This window comes from Strix aluco, chromosome 1 (genome assembly GCF_031877795.1).
Source record: "Strix aluco isolate bStrAlu1 chromosome 1, bStrAlu1.hap1, whole genome shotgun sequence".
In the NCBI taxonomy this organism is placed as follows: Eukaryota; Metazoa; Chordata; class Aves; order Strigiformes; family Strigidae; genus Strix; species Strix aluco.
This window is the reverse complement of record NC_133931.1, coordinates 140,775,816-140,797,510: the sequence shown is the minus strand read 5'-3', so window position 1 is coordinate 140,797,510 and position 21,695 is coordinate 140,775,816. Positions and strand designations below refer to the sequence as shown.

Genomic DNA, 21,695 nt, shown 5'->3' with positions numbered 1-21,695 from the left:
GCACGATGCCCTCACGCAAAATGGCTGCTGGCAGCGGTCACGTGGGAGGCAGTCCCTCGTGGCGGGGGCGTTGCTGGGGGGGGGGGGGACGACGACACCCAGCAGCGAGTATAAACATGGGGAGGGGGATGAGGCGCATGCGCGACGCCGGAGGGCGGGGGGAGCGGGGGGACGGGGAAAAGCGTCACGAAGCCCCGCCCCCGCGGCGCGAAGCTCCGCCCCCGCGGCTGGCGGCCCTGCCGCTGCGGCCGGGGGGCGGGGCCTCCGCTTCCTCCCTGGCGGGGCCGGGACGAGCAGCCGGGCTCCGCCCGCGGGGTGTCCCCGGCCGCCCGGCTGCCCCCCGCCGCCCGCAGCATGCACGGCGCGCTCGCCCTCCCCGAGGAGGTCTGCAGCCTCCTGGCAGGTACGGCCGGCCACCGGCAGGGAGGGAGAGAGGGAGGCAGGGAGGGAGAGAGGGAGGCAGGGAGGGAAGGAAGGGGGGAGGGCTTCCCGGGGGGCGGGCGGTGAGCAGGGCGGAGGGGAGGCCGAGGGGGGCGGGCCGGCGGGGGGTGTGACGGGCCGGGGTAGCCGGCGCGGCCGGACCGTGTGGGGGGACCGGCTCCTTGAGCCGCAGCGCTGGCGGAGCGCTCCTCGGTGGGCGCTGGACGCTCGCTTCCGCGCCGTGGGTTCGGGGGTTCTCTCCTCCCCGCCAGTTCCTCTTCTCCGGTCACTTCCTCCCCCTGTCGCCTGTGGCGGCCGCGCTCCGGCGCGGTGCTGTGTTCCCTTCCCCACGGCTGCTCGGCGCACCCGAAAGGAGGAAGGAGAGAGGTCTGGCTCCCGGCCTGGCCGTCGTGCTGCGGCTGGGTGCTCGCAGCCCCCCCGCCTCGGGGAAGGGGTGAGGTGTGGGACCTCTCCCCGTGGGTGTGGAAGCCCTCGGCTGACACGCGTGTGTGGACGGAAGCCGAGGCCAGGAGGCCCCGTGGCCCTTTCCTGAGCGCTGAGCTAACCGCTGAGCCATCAGGAGAAAGTTTCTCCCCTCCAAGGTGTGTCAGTGGCCGGGCAGGTCCTGTCGGGAGTTAAACACCTTGTCGGGTGCTGTGCTGGCGCCAGCTGGGCCGCTTCCCCGAATTAACTGAAAAAATTAAAAACCTTCCCTGCTAAACAGTTGAGGCTAATGTGGAAGTGAATTAAGATGTTACTGAAGTGCTGGCATGTTGTCCTATCAGTTAAGTACGTCTAACTGTGACTGTCCACGCTCTCACGGATACGTTGGAGCATGGGAGTGGGATGATTTCTCACCATGAAAAGTTGGTAGCAGCAGTGTTAGTAGAGACTTAAAAATACTGGTGATGTTTTTTATGCTGAAGATCTCTATTTCATTTTTTTAACACTTATTTTTTGCTGTCCATTCAAACAAATTGTGTATTTCCAGTTTGGAATTTCTTTTACCTTTATGAAAAACTCAGAAGGCTTTGCTGTCCTGAAACAATTTCAGTTTCAGTGGGAGTACCTTGCTTTTGAGAACTTCAGTTTCTGCCACAGGAGCTTGTGTGGCTCTGATTATGCCATTCAAATTACCCATGCTTTTCAGAATCTTCCCTCTGATGAAGTACTCAATTACATGACTGGGCACCTGCTATAGTGTAGCGTAGCTCTTCACCTTTGGAGACTGTTCTTTTTTTAAACATTTTGATTGTAAGCGTTAATGCTTGAAATACGTTGCTCTTACCAGTCAGTCTTCTGGTCTTTAAAGCACTTCTGCCAACTGTCTTAAGTGTTTTCCTAACTACTATTTGTAACTACCTTATTTGCAGATCATACCATCTGTAGTAACACCTGCACAAAAGGCCACAAGAAAAAAGGAAAGCTTCTGATGATTTCTTCTATGGCATAGATTCTTAATCATTAAAAAATTAGCCTCAGAGAGCCTTTTGGTAGTTTCTGTGGTATTACTGTATTCTGGACCTTGTGATCCTCTGAAGCGTCTCTGTGTGTGTTTCGGAGCTGTTTTCACTGGGTGAAGCTGATCTTGAAACTCTTCAATGTTTTAAGTGCTTTTAGGATTTTTTTGGGGGTAGGGTGTGATGTAGATGTGATCATTCCAGACTGATTTGGTTTTTGTCATGGTGCCTCATTTACACAACTTGTCTTTCTCCCCATCTTTATCCAGTCTCCCATGGCAAGAGTGATACAAAGGTTTGTATTTTGAAGTGAAACTGAGAACACCTATTTTCCCTCAAGGAAATACATTCTTTCAGAGTCCCTATGATCAACGGCCTAAATTATATACAAGTTTCTAGTGTTTGTACAGTGTGTACAGCTTCAGCTTTTTTGGAAGAAAACAAGATGGTTTATTTAGTGCTGTCTATAGAACTGAAATTAAGAGGAGAACGGAGTGGTTTACCAATGATCTTTAAATCTTTGGTTTATTATTATGGTAATGTAATTGCTACATAATACATCTCTACAACTGTAATGGTAATATTTTCAACTTAATTTGTATTCACATGCAATTTTATTTTGGGACTTAATGCAAAATGAGCTTGACACTTGTTAATTTTATGACAGTGTAATTATGGAGTAAGCAGAAATCTAGCAGGGTGGAGATGGGGTGAGGAACAACTAAGAGTTTGTAACTTTTACTCCTTACCTGCAGAATTATCAGAGGGAAACAAATATAAGGACAATTATGGTTATACAATGTAAAAATTCAATAACCCAATTCCTTTTTTAAAAAAATACGGCATTACTTTTTACAGTTTGTATATGTTATGTTAACCTCTCCTTCCTTTTTTTTTTTTTTTTTTTAATGTTACCAGTCAGGTGCATGAAAGTTAGAAACTAGAGTAGTTCAGACTGTATAAGCAGTTCTTTCACTGGTATGTTTAGGTTCTCGTAATCTTTAATTATGTAGTCTCCTGCTTCTTTTTGCTCAAACTATTCATGTAGTGAAGATGAATGGTAATGGAGGAAGGAAGGGAGCTCTGTAATATCTTTACTATTCATTAAGCAATCCTTACACAATACAAAGACTGCAGTGAGTAGATAGTTATTAATTTCTTCATGCTCTTCTTCGAGGGTGCTTCTTAATGTATTATTTTAATGGCTCGCAAGTATTGATTCAGCACCTCTTTGAGATGAGGGAATATTGTTTTCCCGTTGGTAAAATTAGTGTAATAAACAAGATGTGATCTGGGGTCGCAAAAAACAATCAATGGTGGAACAGAATTAGAATTCAAATTCACTTGCCTCCATGCTGTGCTGGTTCCTCCAGAAAATAATGTGAGTTGGATGTCTATATTCAGTGGCCATTATGAGTGCCAGGCACTTCTTCATATTAGGTTCTGTTGAGAACATGCAGTTAATGACTAGCGACAAGCACCTTTTTTTAGCCTGATATTCACATAGCAGTGAGGCAGTGACAGATACAAAAATCTCATAAATATTGTGCTCTTCCTCCTGTCCTTGATCTTTTTGTCTGCTATTTCCAACTTCTGCAACAAGTGGAGAAGTGATCATATGGATTTCCTTATCCCTGCTTAGCCTTGATTGATTGTTGGAGTACTGTCCACCCACTATGCTGAACAAGTAGGGCTCCTACTGGAAAACATACTAAGTGCTCCTGTAGTTAAACATGGCGATAATAGGAATAAACACACCAGGGGATGAATTAAAGTTGCACAGGAAACTTTCTGACTTGTGAGTGCTTTACTTTGAACCTAAACAATATTATATCTTTAACGCAAAAACAAATTCTGTCACACATGCTGGCAGGGTCATTATAGTTGCATGTCAGTGGTGCTGAAATATTCCAGGCAGAAGCACAGCTTGAGCTCAGGGCTAACTGTATTAGCTGGAAACAGGAGGAAGCTGTTTCTATAAAGTTGAAGGGGAAAGGTCAGTGCGGCAATGGGCTTACTGCAGAGGGTTGTTGGGATTTCACAATCCCATCCCCTCTTCTCTGACTTGTTCGAGTCGTGGGAGGGAAACACTGGAGACAGAAACAGGGTCCTCTGGTCATGAGTTGAACTTCTGGTGGGAGGAGAAAGTAAGTTTGTTGCTCTCTCACTTCCCTTGTTACACCTGGGAGGTGTGTAGTAGAGTATATGGCTTATTCATTCCCTACCTGTGTCTCTGCACCTTCTAGATTATGCTTGAGATTTTGGAATTTAGTGAAGGAAGCCTAGTCCCACTGTGTCTTTTCTTCTTTTGAAAAGGTATCCTCTGTCATGTTTATATGTTCAGGATTTTTTTGTGGGTGTTTGGGAAAGTGGGATGTTACTTATTTGGGTTTTTTTCCCCTTGCTGTCAAATTATTATTAGTTATGTAGATTGTTGGATGCCTGCTCATTTTTATTTTTCCTTACTTTTTGATGCATGCTTTTAAGTTTTGGCTTCTTCCCCAAAGGCGTATTATTTCTCCTATAATGTAAATCAGACTGGTTGCTTCAGTCATCTTGATCGGGAAAAAAAATAAATTGAGTTTTTCTAGTAATGGAGGTTTAGTTGGAGTTAAGATCTCTTTATTTTTTAAAAGTTTTTGATGCTGTCATGATCGTTAGATGTATGTATCATTTATATAATTTCCCACTTATCTTCATGACACCTGTGAGTATAGTAATGGTCCTATTCCTTTTTTAATTTATTTTTCCTTTAACACGTTGCGGTATTTCTGGTTTGAATCTTCTGTATCCATATTTTAAAAGTCACGAAGATTTTTGCTATGAAAATGGAATAAAACTCTTTCTCTAGTTCATATGGAGCCTTATATGCAGTCCCAATATCCATTTTCCTTGTTCTGCTCAACAAAACCCCCAAACTAAACAGAAACCAATATTCTTGCCCTAGAGACTGTTTCCAGCCAGATATTAATTTTGTTTAAATGCTCAGTCATATTGTCCAAATTGCCTTTTTTCAATGTAATTCCTCTAATTTTTTCTTCAAATTAATATTGTTTACCCACTTGTTTAGTTGCATCCTGGAAATAGCATGCAGAACAGGGCAAGGCAAGCAAACTCTGAGACGGTGGATCCAGTGCATGAGTTTGATTTTGCTTGCATTTTAATTTTGGGCACTACAGTAGTTATATTTACCCCTGATGCCCTTTTTTGACCTCCTTGTCAGCTGTTGCTTGACTTGCTCCTTACATTCCAGTCATAGGAAAAGCCACATAGGTAGAGTATAGCTCCTCTTTGTTGGCTGGTTCAATTTTAAGAGGATGTTGTTGTTTAAAACTTTACTCTTTGTTTTAAAGTATTATTTTCACATTTCCAAGGCTTTAACGAATGCTAGTTCTTGCTGAAGAATCCATCTTTACAAGATAAACCAAGGTGATTATTGTAGACATCTTCTAAGTAGACATGTATTTACAGCTTTGGTAATATATATGTATTTCAGTAGTAATGGAATAAGAATAGAAACAGTGAGGTGAAAAAATGCACAGAGGCATTCCTGGTAAGAAATAACCTCCAGTGATTTGAAACATAGTTCAATTGTCTTTGCCATAAATTTGAGAATAAGTGTCATATATGGGTGATAAAAATGGCATAGGCTATTTTTTATATACTCATTATTCACTTAGTTTGTCTTTTTCAATTAACGTGGAGTCTATCTTTCTCATCTGACTGGGTTTACGTTTCTTTCATAATCATATGTCAACAAACCACAATAGATGCAGCATGATGTGGCATACAGTGTAAATCTTTAGGTTAATCCTTAACATTTTTTATTATAGTTCATTTGGAATCACTTTGTAACTTGATCATGATTTGCACTGGTATGGGTTGTTTTTTTATGATATGCTTAATATGTTACAACTTGATCTTTCCTCACCTCTTCAATGTAAAGAGAGGATGTTCAACTATTTGGCCAATGAGATTAGATATAATTTGAGATTAGATACCCTCGATTATAAAATGGTGTTTCTTTGACTTCTTAAAGGAGTTTTATCTGTTTACTTCTTTTGAGGAGTCTTAGCAGTTTGAGTGCACTTCTACTTTCTAAATGACTAACAAAACTGTTGAGTGTCAGCGTTTGTGGTTGTACTCACTTTGTATGTAGCAACATGGCAAGATAGCCTTGCTTTTGGGGGTTTAGGGTACAGCAGTTTCTAAAGGCTATCCTTTCCAGGACTTTGTGCTAAAAGGAATGCTTACCTACTTGTTTAGGTTGGATCAATGTGATATTTTTAGACATCTTAGTGTGTCAGTCACTTTTATTTTACATCATGTGTTCTGTTTCTGTGTAAGTGTGTATATATATATATTTTTTTCAAAGACAGTTTAGCAAACTCTGGAAAGAGACTTTTAAATATAGTTGGGAAGGAAGGGGGAGAGCAGGAGCAAAATCCTCATATTTTTTGATTCAAGAGGACAGGCAGTCACAGATATTGCTTGGTAATTTGTATTCAGACCTGTTCCCTATTAATGAATTGCATGAAAACTTTGAAATCAAATTAATTGCTTTCTAATGCCAGCCCATGTAAAGCTGAAAGATATGTGTCATTCTGTTTAAGGTTGGTCACTTTTGGACAGTGTGTGTGCACAAATGTGCCTAGCTTGCAGCTACCTTCCAAAATAGTCTGGCCTGCCTTCCCAAATTCTCTGGCTTGCAGCTAGCTTCTGGCTCTCAGTCCTTGAGATGGAGGAGAGAGATGGGAGAAGGCTGGTGGGTGGAGGTATTGTTCTGCTGACCTGCCATTCCCTTCTTGTGTGACTGGCAGCACATCTGCCAGGTGATCCCATGCAAGCGTCCCTTGTCATATGACAGACGTGTGTCCAGCCCCGAAACAGGAGCCTGCATTCTCTGACACTGGTCACTGACAGGGAACTGTGTGCATGCCGTGCTATGTGAGTGGACACACACCTATTTCATTGCCAGTTTATAATTGTTCTGTCATTTGAATGTCATGAACTCATCAGGTAATAAAGAAGTGACAAACTGTTTGATAATGTGATGGACAATAGTTTGGTTATCTACAGAAGGAGGGGGAGAAAGGAAGACCCAGGGCACAGTCTGAGTGCTTCTATGAGAGTCTGTTTGGCCCACCCTGACACAAAAATGAGGTAGTTCTGTCCTAAATACATTTGTTTATTAAGTGCGACTTATGATCACGATATTAAACCCTGTAAACAGCAGAGTGCTATGATTTGTTATAATTAGCACTCTTTAATGCAGCACTTGCTTTGGGCTAAAAATTTACAACGTTCTTAAAAAAGCCCATCTGCGTAGTTTCAGCCTTCATTAAAGAAAATAGCCCCAAAGACTTCAAATAATGAAAACTTGGTGTTGTCTGTTTATAATGTTGAAGTAAGGAGAGCCACAAAATATTTTAACAGTGAAAAGCAAAATAAATCTTAGCTTTTTTCCTTGTAAAAGGAATGTAGATGAAAATAACATTAAAATGGCCTTTTAGATTTTCACTGTTGTATGAACTGGCAATTAAGCTTTGAACTGTATGAGCTGGTTGAAGTGGACAGAGCTAGACTGTAGCATGACTTCCCTTTTCTGTCAGTTTGTAACCTGTATTGACAGAGCAATTTGTGAGAGAATCATCAATCTGATCTTTCAGTTCGGCAGCTATTGTTTATTTCTGGAGGCAAATAATTTCTCTGGCGTATGGTTCAGACAAAGTTAAAATCACGAGCTTTAAGAAACAGAGCAACAAATATGGGCATTCAAGCTATCAGGCAGTCTAAAAAAGTTAAGACATGTTGAATATGTTTCCAAAGTTTATTTCTCTTTGAAATTTTAGTGTTTTCAGTGGAAACAGCTGAGTTTCTGCAGCGTGTGGTACTAAATAGCTGCTCAATTTGTTAGGAACAAACAATTTATGGAAATGGATAATTTGTTTGGTTTGTTGTGTGGTAACTGATTAATAAAAGTGCTTTTAAATCAGGAGTCTGATCAAAGGGGTTTTCTTTTTGGAGTTTATCTTTTATTCCTTTTTAAATTCCACAGTGGACCAACTACTACTGAAGTATAAAAGAAACACGTCTACACTAAAGTGCTTGTGACTAGTAGTTTACACTTTCCTTTTCTGTGTAGCATTAAACTAGTAGAGATCAAGTTTTTCCTGGAGAAGGAAGAGCACATAAGTGACTAGAATAGTGGTGAGAAGTGGGTAAAATTTGCTGCTTCTGTTTCAGGTTCACTGTATGAGACTTGAATCTGTCACACTGAAGCCGTGAGCTCTGTTCTCGTTCCAAGGTAACTTCACTTTGTGGAATGTCAGAGAAATTGCATGAACATCCCCTTATGTTAAGCCAGTGATGAAGTTTTCTCTGACAGCAGGGACTGCTCCTTCCATGCGCTTCTATGGTGTGGAAGTACAGGTAGTGAAGAGATGATCATAACTTAGATAACTTTCTTGCTTATTGTACAGAGGAGCTTAGGATAAGTTACTCATCTCATGTGCATCTGCCACATCCTGAATGGCTACACAACGCTAGATCAGAGAACATGGCTTGAGCAAGACATATAACATTCTATGTAATGGTGAGTAGATAGGAAAGATCTATGATACAGTGAAGCATACTTTTCAAGTAAACTTTTAGCATCCTGTTGAAGGTCATGTGTACATCAGGTCTGTCTTCATATTTTGGGGTTGTGATGAATCAAGCTATATGGTTTGTCTGGACATACGGAAGTAAGTGTTCCATGGTGAGTACAGTGCACTCTGATTGTGGATACCTAAGCTTGGTGGAATTGTTTTATAATCTCATGGGAGAGGGAAGCCATCCCAGGGATGTCTTCTCTGTAACCGCTGCTGTTTAGAAACAACAAACTTGTCAGGATCTTGTGCATGCTTGCTCTCTGCCTCCCTCTTTTCCCCCTCTTCTCCAACTCATTATCTACTTATACTGAGAATAAATGGAGCATCTATTTCTGCTCTGTTCCTCCACAGTTGAAAATTCTGCATTATTTCTGCTTTGATGTCCAAGCTTTTCCAGAAAATAACAGATTCTGTCAACAATGTAGTTATTCCTCAATTTTTTCTATCAACAGTGCATTTTAAGCCAGAAGTGGTAATTCTGGTTTATGATAATCAAGTTGGCTTCTCTTCCACACTTACTTCTTAATTGTGTTATCTTAACATTTTTATTTGAAAAAAGCTTTGACAGTCAGTCAAAACCTGAGATTGCAGAGTTCTCATCTGACTTTTGAGCTTTTCCGAGAAGAAGCCCACTGAGTTTAAATGAAGACTTCTGAAGCAAAGTGCTGTGATTAATGTGTCCAAAGATTACTGTGCAAGCACTGCTCCTTGTTTATAAACATGATTTAATTCCTCAAAACTTTCACATATTGCTGCCTAAGTAGAACTTCGAAGCAGCTATCTAATTTCTGAAATAAATATGTAAAAGTATGAAGGAACAAATATTTAATCAGCCTGTCCCCCTCAGAGTGAAAGGTTGGTCTGTACTGGAAAATCCTCTTGGGTTTCACTGAGAGAAAAAACTGTTGATGGTTTTGTTTTTTGCTCTCAGTAGTAAAAGTACCAGGCTTTTTGACCTAAGTTTTGTGGTTGGTCAGTGTGTTTGGATTGTGTGGGTCCTCATTTGCCTGCTTGATTGGAAATTCCAGTCATTGGAATTTATGAAGACGTATACATTTTCTATGGGTTAGGACAAAATGTTTCTAGGGATGCATGGTGTATGGCATAGAGGCTGTTGGGGGTGTGTCTGGAGGATTCATTAATACACATGTTAAGTGCCTTTCCTTCTGTCCTTTTAAAGAAGGAATGCTACAGAACTGAGTCTGGGTCCCCCTGCTTCAGGACTGCTTTGGAAAATGTAATGGGGAAACTTCTCTGTCTAATGGGGAGGGGGAACAATATCATTCTTCAGAACTCTAAAATACTTTTAAAAAAACGAAGATTTTTACCACACTTTGTGAAGACAGCAATCTAAACATCTAGATAATAATCTGGTAAATTATTTATAAAGAACAACATCTTTGTAATAGCTATGCTACTGTTCTCAAAGAGTAACTTTTGACTGACTTGTTTTCTTGCAGCCTGTAATATAAAGTGGGATATGTTTCTGTTGAACTTCTGTTTTATAAAGAAAAAAGCAGGCAATTAAGGTTTTCAGTTAGGAATTCTGTAGTAAATATTAATTTAATGTTGCTTTAAAATGTAAACTTTTGTTTGCAAATATTTGAGTACTTAATTGGCTCTTTTGTATTTATGAAAATGGAATGTCTCATCTGATTTGAAAAGTTACAGGATTAAAATAGTACTATCCATATCTATTTGCATCTACACAGATTGAGCCAAAGTATATCTATGTATATGTGTGTGTGTGTGTATGGGGGGTGGGAAGGCACTGTGTGGGTGTGTTTTGTTACTTATGTATGCTTTCCCTTATTCAATGAACAGTTACTTCCATACAGCTGAGAAAATTAAGTTTACAAGCAGTATTTTTTGGTCATCTTTCTACTTTTCAGGATAATTGTATGTTGATTGGTAAAGATAGGAAACTTTTACAGTTATTTTTTGCAATTGTTTTTGTTAATCAAGAAAACATAATATTGGAGGAGTTACACTTTCCGAAATTCTCAGTCACTGCATTGTTTTTATCCTATGGAATGGATTTTTACTATATTACAAAGAACCATGGTAACTTCTATGGAATACTTTGATTCTACATGACTATATAAACATATCTCCTATATAAGAATTAAAAATTACAGTGTACGTTAGAGCCTCAGTTTGTGATTTTTATAAGTGCAGGTATGTTTAACTTCAAGTACACACTTGAGCTTGACTCTTTTGATACGGTTACTGTGCCTACCTAATTGTTTGCGGGATTAAGGGTTTGGATATGAACTTTTAGTCAAGTAGGGAGTTCAGAGGCAATGTGAGAACAATGGAAAATACTGTAACCAGTAAATGACCTATATTAGTAGCTGGGTAGGCGTTACTCCTGAAATAATGAAGTACTCAACCATTTTTGTAACTTGAACTTCTGAAATAACATGGCAGTAATACAAGCCTAAAGGCTGTTCCCATGTTTTAGCTTTATCCCTTACTTTAGGTGATGGAAAGTAGTTGTTATAGTACTGCAATTTCTTAGGACTTACGTGGCATAATTAAGTGAGCAAGAATCGAATGTCACCATAGGATTTGCTGTGCTAAGCATAAGTAGATCAAAGAACAAATGTATCCCATTTAGAACACCAAATGTCCGTTAACTACACTGTATATAGGCTTGAAAATAATTTTCTTAGTTTTCTCACAGTAATATCAGGACAAACCCATTACAGCAGTATTTATCTTTTTTTGAAGTGTATTTTTTTTTCTTCTTTATTTAGATGTTGACACATTTATTTCCCAAACACTGAAAGGAGAAAATCTATCCAAGAAAGCAAAAGAAAAAAGGGAAGTTCTTCTTAAGAAGATAAAAGATGTTAAAACGAGGTAAGTGAGCTTTATGGCTTTAATATGTTATAAAGTCACTTAATGATAACTTAAAGTTTTCACAATCTTTTATTAACAATATTAACAATTAAAAATCTGTTTAGGTCCTGATTTTGTCAAATAATCTGTATGGGTTCAAGTCTTTATATCTTTCTTGAAGCTTCTACAATTTAGTAAAAAATGGGAACATAAGGGTTTGTCCCATTTGAATTACTGTAATATTCTGAACCCCCAACTGCAAGCTGGTTAGGTAGAGCTTGCCTTCACCTCTGCTTTGGTAAGATTCATTAAAATATGGGAAATATAATCTATTGAGAATATGAATGAGCTTCCTGTCACCATACTCAGCTGGTATAAAACAGCATAATTCAATGCTGACTTTGCTTTACTATATATTCTGTCATTTAGCTCTGTCTGTAATAGAAAATTGAAATGTAACTGGAAACTGTTTATAGATCATAAGTTTGTTTCAGCAGTGTTAAAATAGTGAAGTACTATGACAGTAAGCAGAGAGCTGTGATTTGTTTTTTTTTAATATTGGGTATGATTTGAGATCTGTTCTATTGTGCTTTAATTTCAGTCAAACAATTCAGCTAAAGAGATTTGGCTGTAGTTTTATTTGCACTACAAAATTTTCTTTACATAATCTCTTTTCTTACAACTCTAATCAACTAGGATATAATCTAGTACTTGCTGTTCTTTTCCCACTGTTGTTTCCAAAGTGTTTTTCTACTGATCATTCCTGTGTGATGTCTTCTAACCTCTCCTTTGATGACATGCTCCTGCCTGTGTGGCAACTTGTTTACAGTTTCAAAGACAGCACAATCATCTGGTGAGAGCATCATTCTTTGTATCACACTAACTCCAGGAAGACATGAGATGTATCCCAAAAATCTTGTGATTGAAGGTTTGTGTGCCTTTAAGCCTTTGATTCAGGCTGTAAATGCTTAGGGAACTACTTTTCCATTTATTTTATTTTATTTTTTTAATAAGGAATTGGGGTTTTCTTTCTCTCTCTCTCTTTTTTTTTTTGGTGTGCTTTCCATTCTGGGTTATTGAGCTAACTGGGACTGTACAGATGACTTGCATCTACAGCACTACTGACTTTTTTCTTCGGTCTTAAGAGTCAACTATGTTTTTTTGGATGATAAAATATCAAAAGATAGAACCTGCAGTTATGAGCACAGCTGACACCAAATCCTTTGCTATTCATTTACATGACCCTATGATTTCACGTCTTATTTTAATTTCTAATTCCTTCCTCATCTCCTGTAATGTTATTCACTGTTAACAGCATTTTGCTTTTCATGCAGGCTGCAAAATATATGCACATTGTAGTCAGCTTTGATTTTCACATCCCACATATTGGGCTGTGCTTAACTATTACTGCTACTTGCTATGCAGGATTTCTTAGATCTGGCCTTTTATCTCTGTTTGCATTTCTGTTTCTTATCCCTAGACCCTTCCTTTCTCCTGCTCGTTACTTGTAAGCATCTCCTTACTGACTAACCTGATACATGCACTATGGCTTATTGTCTATAAAGATGGTCTTGTAAGCTGCATTTTATTTGCCAGTTATTTCTGGTGAAATCCACTTCTTTTCACATGAACTCTAGTCCATGCATGCTTCTTGAGATGCCATTTTACATAACTCTGTCCTGATTATTTATCTTTATACTGTATCCTGTATTTATCAAACTGTATCCTATGATTATTTGTGTTTCTGAAATACCAAGATTTAGCTCTGAAGAAACAGTATTTTTTCCCCCTTACATGACAGAATTAATTTTTTTTTTACACATTAAATAAGTTGAGATCTTATTTTTTTTAAATTAGGCATGCGTGAACTTTTAAATTCTGGTTAATTATTAATACTTTTTCATTTGTATTTCATAAATTACTGCAACTAAACTCACTGTTTGTAGATTTTTTCCTGCTGACCTACCATGTTATTTTAAAAGTATGCTTAGTGTCTTTTACTTGTGCACAAAACTTTTTGAAATATATTAACATTTAGAAGGTATACTAAAATTAAAGGTGCTTTTGTATGTTTAAGATACTTGAGTAGATGTACATTCCTAGAAGAGGCTGCTCTACCAGAGAAGACTGTTCAAGTCTTCTTTGAAGTGACTGGGGATTCTCTCAACTGCAAAGGCCAAAGAAAAACTGAGTAAATATTTTAGCCAAAAATAAAGACTTTAAAATTAATAATGAAAACTTGCAGCGCTCAGTTTCAACAAAAAACTTGTTGAGAACTAGTAGTTGTTCTATGCTATGTTCTAGTATGGTGGATTTGCAAGTGTGCATGGCTTTATATTGTTTCTTCTTCTTTCTGCAGTTATCCTCAAGAATTCCAGGATAAAGGTAAATCTCGTGCCTTTCCCCCACGCCCTCCCTCCCTCCCTCCCTCCCTCCCGTGGTGTATTTTTGCCCGCTGACGGACTCTGGGCCGATGAGCTGATGCCGGGGCAGCGGCGCTGGGCTGTGCCCGGGTTGCCTCCCGAGGCCGAGGGGGCTGGCTCCCCCTGCTGAGCAACGCAGGGAAAAGCTTCCCAGTCGCAAAGCTCTCGCTACCCCATCGCTCAAAGCTAGGTCCCGTTTCCTTCATGAAACACATCTGAGGGCGCTTACTGACGAAAAGATTGCTTTAGAAATGTAGCTCAGAATTTAATATAAATGGAGCTTGTTATGTCTGGCTTAACAATAGTGTAGCATTGCGAAAGACCATGTGATGCAGGTTTGTGGGTTTTTTTGTTTTTTGTCAGAGGAAGTGTATGCAAAGCAGCCTGCTTAGGAGATAAAGTTTTAATAGGGATAACTTATTTCAGACTTTTTTTCTTAACATTGCAAAAGTCTTCAATTCCATAGTGATGTTTCTTTAACCTTTTAATAGGATCATCTAGTGGCAATATGATATTGGCTTTCGATCCACACTGAATGAATGTTTTCATACTGCAGCGGGAGCTCAGACCTTTAGTTGGAGAGGAGATGATTTAGTGTGCAAGTAATGAAAATTGAAGTGTGGGTTATCTATTGTCTTCTAGTGGAGTTAAAACAAAGCTGCAGAGTTCAGTTTAGAGAAGACTGAGGAGTTTGTTGCTCCAGTGTTCTGTTCTGTAACTAAACCTGGAAGGGCTCTTATTTCCATGATGCTAATTCTTGGGGTCATGACCTATAGCCTGTGGATGCTGGTATGAGGGTCACAGTGCGAGGTCAAAAAAGCCTATGCAATGCCTCACTTTTTGCAGTGGTTGAAGAACTGTCTGTTTTTGGACAAGGAGGTACAAATGTGTAGGCTACAGCGTGCCTCCTGATAAAGTGAAAATATGTAAGTTGTATTAGGCAAGTAATGTTATAACAAGGCACAACAAGTTCATACATTTCTTATCCCTGTTTAAATCAAGTTATATAGCCATAACAGTTCAACTGAAAGAGAAAATACAACTTGAAACTTCCCAAAGATTGCCAAGATTTTGTAAACTCGAACTATGTGATTATTTAAAAATTGTATTAAAACAATCTGCTATTTTTTTTATATTGCATCTCAGCACTCTTGCTGAAGTTAAAATGTAGTTTCCCTCCTCTCCTCACTGTCCAACAGAACTAAGTGTGGAAAAGTCAAATGTTCTTTTATTAAGAAAATGACTAACGTGAAATTAGGTGGGATGGTTGTTTCATTGCAAATGCATGTGACTTTCTGGAGAGCAAGTTTTTTAAGATTTAATAACTTTCTGAGTCTGTGACTCTAACAAACATGAGTTGTCTACAAAGATCAGAGTTTGCATTTAGTGGTTTGCTTTTTTTGAAGGTCAAGAAAATTCTAGGCTATCTGCTTTCTTCATTGGCAATTTGTTTCAGAATTTCTTTTCTGATTCAACAAATTATTAATAAAGATGAGATTTCATTTTCTCCAGCTGGATGATTTAATTGCTATCGTCTGTAATTGTTAGTGTATAACTTGCTCCGATTTCTGTGAAAATTGTATTCAGCCTTATTCTTTTTATTAGAGTGCATTTGATTCCTAAGGAGATACTGCTTTTTTTAAAAATTCTCATGTGTCTCTAGTTCAGATTGTAGAACTAGGTACAGATGGGGAAGGTTGTGAATGCTGACGCTTTAGTTTTCTTTCAGTATTTGTCAATAAAATGAGAGGGCTCTAAAGTTACACCATTGCCTCCTGCAAACGAGGATAAATTTCTTCAAATTCATGTGCATTTACATGCATGAATATGAAAAATTCACAAGAAATGGGAGCCTGCACTTATTTGCAAAATATTTGAGGGAATGTGGTTCAGTGATATGGGTTGTTGGTATAATTTCCAGAGTTCAAGAAGTGTGTGCAGAACTTTATTTGGTTGTGTCATTCTCACTTTAGGCCTGTACAAATTAGGCGTGACTTGTGTAGGTGTAGAACAAAAGACCCACATGGAGGTAAGCAGTCAGATTCTTGCCCAGCTACTCGTGTAACAAAGAAGTGGCAGCAGCTGAGTGAGATCAACTTTTGTGCCCATTCATCCCTCTGTGCACACCTAGACATTTGAAAAATGGAAAATTTGAGAAAAGATTAAAACCTGAGGTGGCAGTGATGGGCAGACATTTTCATGTTCCTCCCCCTTCCAGAGAAAAGAAGAAATTTCCCAAAATATGAGATGAAAAAGGAGAACATCTTTTATGAAAAAAGGAGGGGTGGAAGCAGAAATGTGGAAATTGCACTGAAACAAACTAGGAAGAATAAAAACTACTGTGCATGTTTAGACTTCATATTTTCTTTGTTTGGTGGTAGCAGTTACTCCTTTTTTTTAAATGCAAATAAAATAAACTTTCTTGTAGCTGAAAGGTGAAGAATGATTCAAACTATGTGCCATATTATCATGGTATAGTAATTATCATACTATTAACAGCTGTGAGTTGTGACCTGTCATGCTTCCAGAGGCATCCAGAAGAATCTTTTGGAGGCCAAAAGAAGTGGATTAACACTTTCAAAGCATCAGCTTGTCACTCCACTGTCTTCCGTCATTGTATGATCTTGAAGTTCCACTGGCTTTGCATGTAGCAACCAGTCAGTTTGACCAAGGTATTGTATGTGAGTTTTTCCACGGGCTTTGGCTGCTAGCGTACAGAATCTTACCTTCCATAAAAATAAGGCAAGGAGGTTTAAAAGAAGAATAAAAGAAATAATTGAAGAGCATGTGCACAAGTAGAACCAGGATCCTTAAAACTGAAATAATCTGTGTGAGTATCTCTCTAACTTTCAGAAAGTGCATACATCTTTGCCACCAGACTGATGAACTTTAGGACTTTCTTACATCCTCTTATTATATTGTCTGTTGGTCAGTAAATATGCTGCCAAAAGCATATTTTGTGTCTACACACTGAAAAAATGAAGCTTTTTAGGGGAAGTGGGTACCTGTGAAAATTAAACACATGAAATTCATTATACAGGAAAGTAATTCTTGTGTGATGTGTTATCTGATTTTACACTGACTTTTACAGTTAAGTGTAATGTTGATTTACAGACAAGGAAAGTGCATGTTGTTCTTATGACAAAAAAATGTGCAATGATATTAATATCCAAACCAGTAATCTTTCCACAAATTTTATTTTTATTTAGTTAAGTTATTAAACAATTATTACATTTATTATCCTTCAATTAAGGAACTCAGTAGAAATGTCTTTTTTCCCTTAGACACTGCTGTTTTTTTTTTTCTTTTAATTTGAAACATTTGACTCTTCGTCTAAGCAGTTTAAGTAAAACCAAAAAGCCATAGTCACACTCAAAGTGACCTGTTCTACATCTTAGAATTGGGAAGGAACTTGAAAACTAAGATAATTTTCATACAAATTTGATTCATTTTTTAGAAGACTAGTATTCCACTAAGGATATAAAAGCCTGGACTTTGTCAAAAATTCTGAGTTAATACAGTTTTTGGCATTTCTCTGTTCTGAGATTAATTGAATCAATACTATGGCTGCCAAAATGTTTAGTTAAAAGAACCTTGTTTTCAATTTACGCTAAAAATAGTGCTAGAGCTGGCAGAAGCCTATAAGCCCTAGAAACGGTATTTGTGTTTGAAGCTCACTTGCCATCTGTTCTTTGAATTTATTTTAGTAAAATATGTATTTTTAATCACTTTTCAAAAAAGATTTTGGCTCAGTGTTGGCAGTGAGACACCAAAAGTACTAGCCAAATCAAGTCATAATATGGGAACTTGCAGAACAAGTTCCCCATAAAGCACTCAATGCACCTTATATCTGATCTGTAGCACATGACTTGGTACTATTTGTGCAGAAAAGTATGATGCAACACTTGCTAACTACCACTTTTCAGTCTGATAAAAACTGACGAAGGTCCACTTTCATTTTCATTTCACTGTAGTATAATAGAAGATAAACCTGTGTCTCTAGAGCACTGGTGTTCTTCTCTATGTAATTATTGGGAGCACCTGTAGGAAACCTTTAAATGACTCAGATGGCTCTTTGGCTCTTGGCAGAGCAGTGAGTGTCTGGAGCCTGAGACATCTACTTCCTGGAAATAGTCAAGCTGATAGAGTAGCACTATATGCAAAGGCTTTGTGTCTTCTGGTGTGTTGGTGGTTTGGTGGTTTTTTTTTTGTTTTTTCTGTTTTGTATGGAGGTGATATTTCCTTTTTTGTCTCTGTACACTCTGTTTTTCAGGAAATGGCAGCAGGTAGGAGTCTTTTTGGACTTCAGAAAGGGAGGCAATAGCTTGTGGTCATTGGAGCAGTATGTGGATGTGAGTTTTATATTTTAACACACTTGAGCTTTCAGTCAGGAGCATAAATACATTGTATGTATTTAGCCATAAATGGGAAAGATATGACTTAGTAGTTATGCAGTCTGAGGATCATCACAACGTATTTCTGCAGAGACCATCAGATGCATTAGAAGCGTGCCAAATATCAGTCTGCCCTGGATATCTGGAGGGTTTCATTGTAGGCAAGTCACTGTGTTGTCCCTTTCAGCTATACGCAGCTGTTATCTGTGAAGTGTTCATGCCAAGTGCAATTTCAAGCAGCACAAGATACAGCCACCAGTGCAGCACAAAATGGACTTATTCTGATATGCATCATCAGAATGAGAGGCAACTCAACAAGTGAAAGTTGTGTTGCTTTTCATGTTTGAAGTGTATTTGCTTACAAAACCTCATGTTGTTTCAGTATTGTTTTAAAAAATAGCTGCTAAGGAATTACTACTTGACCTTTACAAAACAAGCCATTAAAAACCATCATGTTAATATGAGACTCTAGAAGACTCTTCATACAATGAGCATACATTGAGAAAGTGGCTGTCAGAAGAATCCAGTTTTACAAGATGACTGGTGGATTGGGTCAGTAGCATCTTCTTAAAAAATTAGCTGTAGCTGTCAAGGGGCCAACGTTTACCTGTGCCAGCTTGAAAGCAACTTCATCTATTTATTTTTGTGAAAAACTGTGTAGTGAGAACCTTGCATTGATCTGCTTGTTGGCTTCATCCAGTCCTTTGTTTGGTGGTCCTTACTGCAGCGGAGATCGGACAGGATGAAGTGATTTCAACCTGCTGTGACTTGGGACCTTCTGAAATGGCAAGAAGCAGGGTGTTTTGACCTGCATGTCTTTTTATTTTTGTGAGTTGTTTTATTTCTCTTATACTTGAGCAGTTTTAATGCATCACTCTGTCTAGACTTTTTTTAGAAATAAATTGAAAGTGTTTAGTGATCTGAGGATGAGAGCTAGCAAGTCTCTTTCAGAGGCATTGGCTGAAACAGCTTGCTTGCTCTTTTTTAGATTTGGTGGTGGAAGCAGTATCTTTAATGTTTAGGAGTTCATTACTATAACCTACTACAGAAGAAAATGAATTCTTGGGGGAAAAAAGAAGTCTGGACTTTAAAATTTTTGTTTAAATTGGATTCTTTTAAAATAATATGGTCCTGTTCGTTATATTCAGCTTGTACCAACTAAATCTGCTGGAAATCTTCAGAACAGGGGGTAGGGACTGAAGTGGAGCCCTGGTTACAGTGAGAGTTTGTTTTATGCTCCATTCCTAATGTGGTACACTTACCCTTTGGTATGCATTATTTCCTAAATCAATAAATAAGCTGTAATGGAAAAGGTAGCATTTAATAAGGAAAGACATTGTATGGGGGTTCTTTTGCAGATATCACAAAATATTGATTCTGCTATCAAACCTGTAAGAGCTTAGTTTAAATTGCAGAAACTGGAGAGTAGGGTCAGTTCATATACATATTTTTGTTATCGTTGTAACTGTTAACTATCTACTGTTAATTGAACTTTTTTCCAACTTCCAGATAAATCATATGGTATTCTGGGGAAACAAGAAACTATATTAATGAGCATCAACTCCTTAATTATCCTTGTGACTACATAACAGGGACACATTCATGTCATTTCTTTGTGCAATAACTTTTGCAAAGAAGTATTTTTAAACTGATCATTAATTTTATGACCACAGAAATGAGATGCAAAATTTATGCTGTTGTCATTGGCACAGGTTCAAGGCACCACTGACATTATGTGTGATTGTAATGGAATGGCTGCCAACTAATGAGTCTATAGACATTTCGTTTGAGCATGCTTTGCTTTTAGATGTCTGATTAGGCAGTAATGCTTTCAATTATGTCTGCAAATTGTATTGGATACATTTACCTGATGCCCATTGTTGCTTTGTAGTTCGGTTTTCTATTACATAAATGTAAGTTGAATGCTTTTCTTTAATTTATTGATGCTTTTCGGGTGTATTTTTAGGTACTTTGCACCTGAAGAGCGTAGTGGCTTGTGGTGCTCAACACTGACTCCTCTGACTGTTCAAGGAGTAACACATGTAGCCTCAAATGCAATTCCATCTAGTCTTCCTCAGTAGGTGGAGTATAAACTGCAGTGCAACACCTTGGTGGAGGAGCATGTAAAGTGGAGAAAGGGCAGAGATTATTCTGAGTGGATATGCAGGAGACCCCACAGAATCAACAGGAAGCTTCTCTGATGAGCTGTCAGGAGCAATATCCTTATATATTAATAGCATAAGCTCCTAAGATGTCTTTTAACCCTGCCAGAATTAGGAGGCAAAACCCCAAGGTTGATACTACCATGTAGTCATTCGTTTATGTAAGCGCATAAAAATGTTGTGAAATGCTGCCTGTTAAAGCTCCAGAGCACATTGAGTCAGTTCTCCTATCAAAATGCCTGTGGTTCTTCTGAATAAATTAGATGATTTAAGGATTGTGCTTCAGTGCATGATATAAATTTACATTTATTTAAACTAAAAATGTTCCTTTTTTAATTTTAATCTACTTCTGCAAGGCTACTGGTTGCTTGTACCTCTATGTAGTGTCTGACCTATTTTCCACATAAAACGGTATGGGTACCTAAATGTAGTATTGTATGACATATGATTTATATACTTGCTCTGATTGTCTTTCTGGGTGAGGGGTTTTTTTTTCATGGAAGTCTTCAAGCTTTTATTTAGGATTTAACATCCAGAGATTGCTTTGAAGACTATAAACTCTCTAAAAGCACTGAACGTGTAATTTTTTTCTTCATAATACCACAACTTTTTTTTTGTGATTTTAAGAGCATTTTGAACTTGGATATTGTGGACTTAGAACAGATACTTGTTTCACTATAAATCTACATTCAGTGTGCCCATGGGTTTTGTTGTTTCAAATACAGTATATACCTGGGATAGGTACATGGTGTGCCCTAAATATGTATGTATGTATTAAAAAGCCCCTTGTTTCTAGATCATCTGGCTTTTATATGAATGCAAAGCACAAAGATTTACTGAATTTGAAATCCTAAGCATAATTAGAAAATGGTAGTATTGTGACTTAATGGAAAAGCAAGGTAATAGTGCAGCTATGCAAACTTACATAAGAAATCACAAGTTCTCTGAAAGAGATTATGTATTGCTGAGTGGGGCAAAATTCTCTGGAGATGTTCTTTCTACATATGTACTCACCAATTTGTCATCTACAAGTGCTGCTCACTTAGATATACTTAGGTTTACTCTTACTGTTCAGGCCATGAATTTTGAGTGCTGGAGTGTGGTGTTCGTGGAAATGTTTTCCTCTGGAAATACAGCCTAATATTTTAAATTTATGCTGACACCTTCATGAAAGTTAAATAATAGTATATTTATGCGTAGCTGGTAAGAGGACACTTTGACTGACAACCAGTGTTTATATATATGCTTTGTATATATACACATATATGTGTGTATGTATCTATACAAACATATATTCTATGCATTCTAGTACTAGTAAAAGTTTAGGATAGGAAGAGAG

General features: G+C 38.3%; 1 protein-coding gene across 6 annotated transcripts in view; it reads left to right on the top strand.

The window, feature by feature from the left end:
* The first annotated feature begins 233 nt into the window (after positions 1-233).
* SKAP2 (src kinase associated phosphoprotein 2) overlaps positions 234-21,695 on the top strand; it is a 122,067-nt gene continuing 100,605 nt past the window's right edge. For 2 of the 6 annotated variants that reach the window (XM_074837823.1, XM_074837818.1), the window contains exons 1-4: positions 234-403; positions 11,293-11,398; positions 12,207-12,230; positions 13,737-13,762. In XM_074837823.1, the coding sequence (XP_074693924.1) occupies positions 355-403; positions 11,293-11,398; positions 12,207-12,230; positions 13,737-13,762 (205 nt within the window). In that variant the 5' untranslated portion in view covers positions 234-354. The remainder of the gene's footprint in view (positions 404-11,292; positions 11,399-12,206; positions 12,231-13,736; positions 13,763-21,695) is intronic. The other 4 variants (XR_012624917.1, XM_074837833.1, XM_074837842.1 and 1 more) reach the window with 4 other exon arrangements.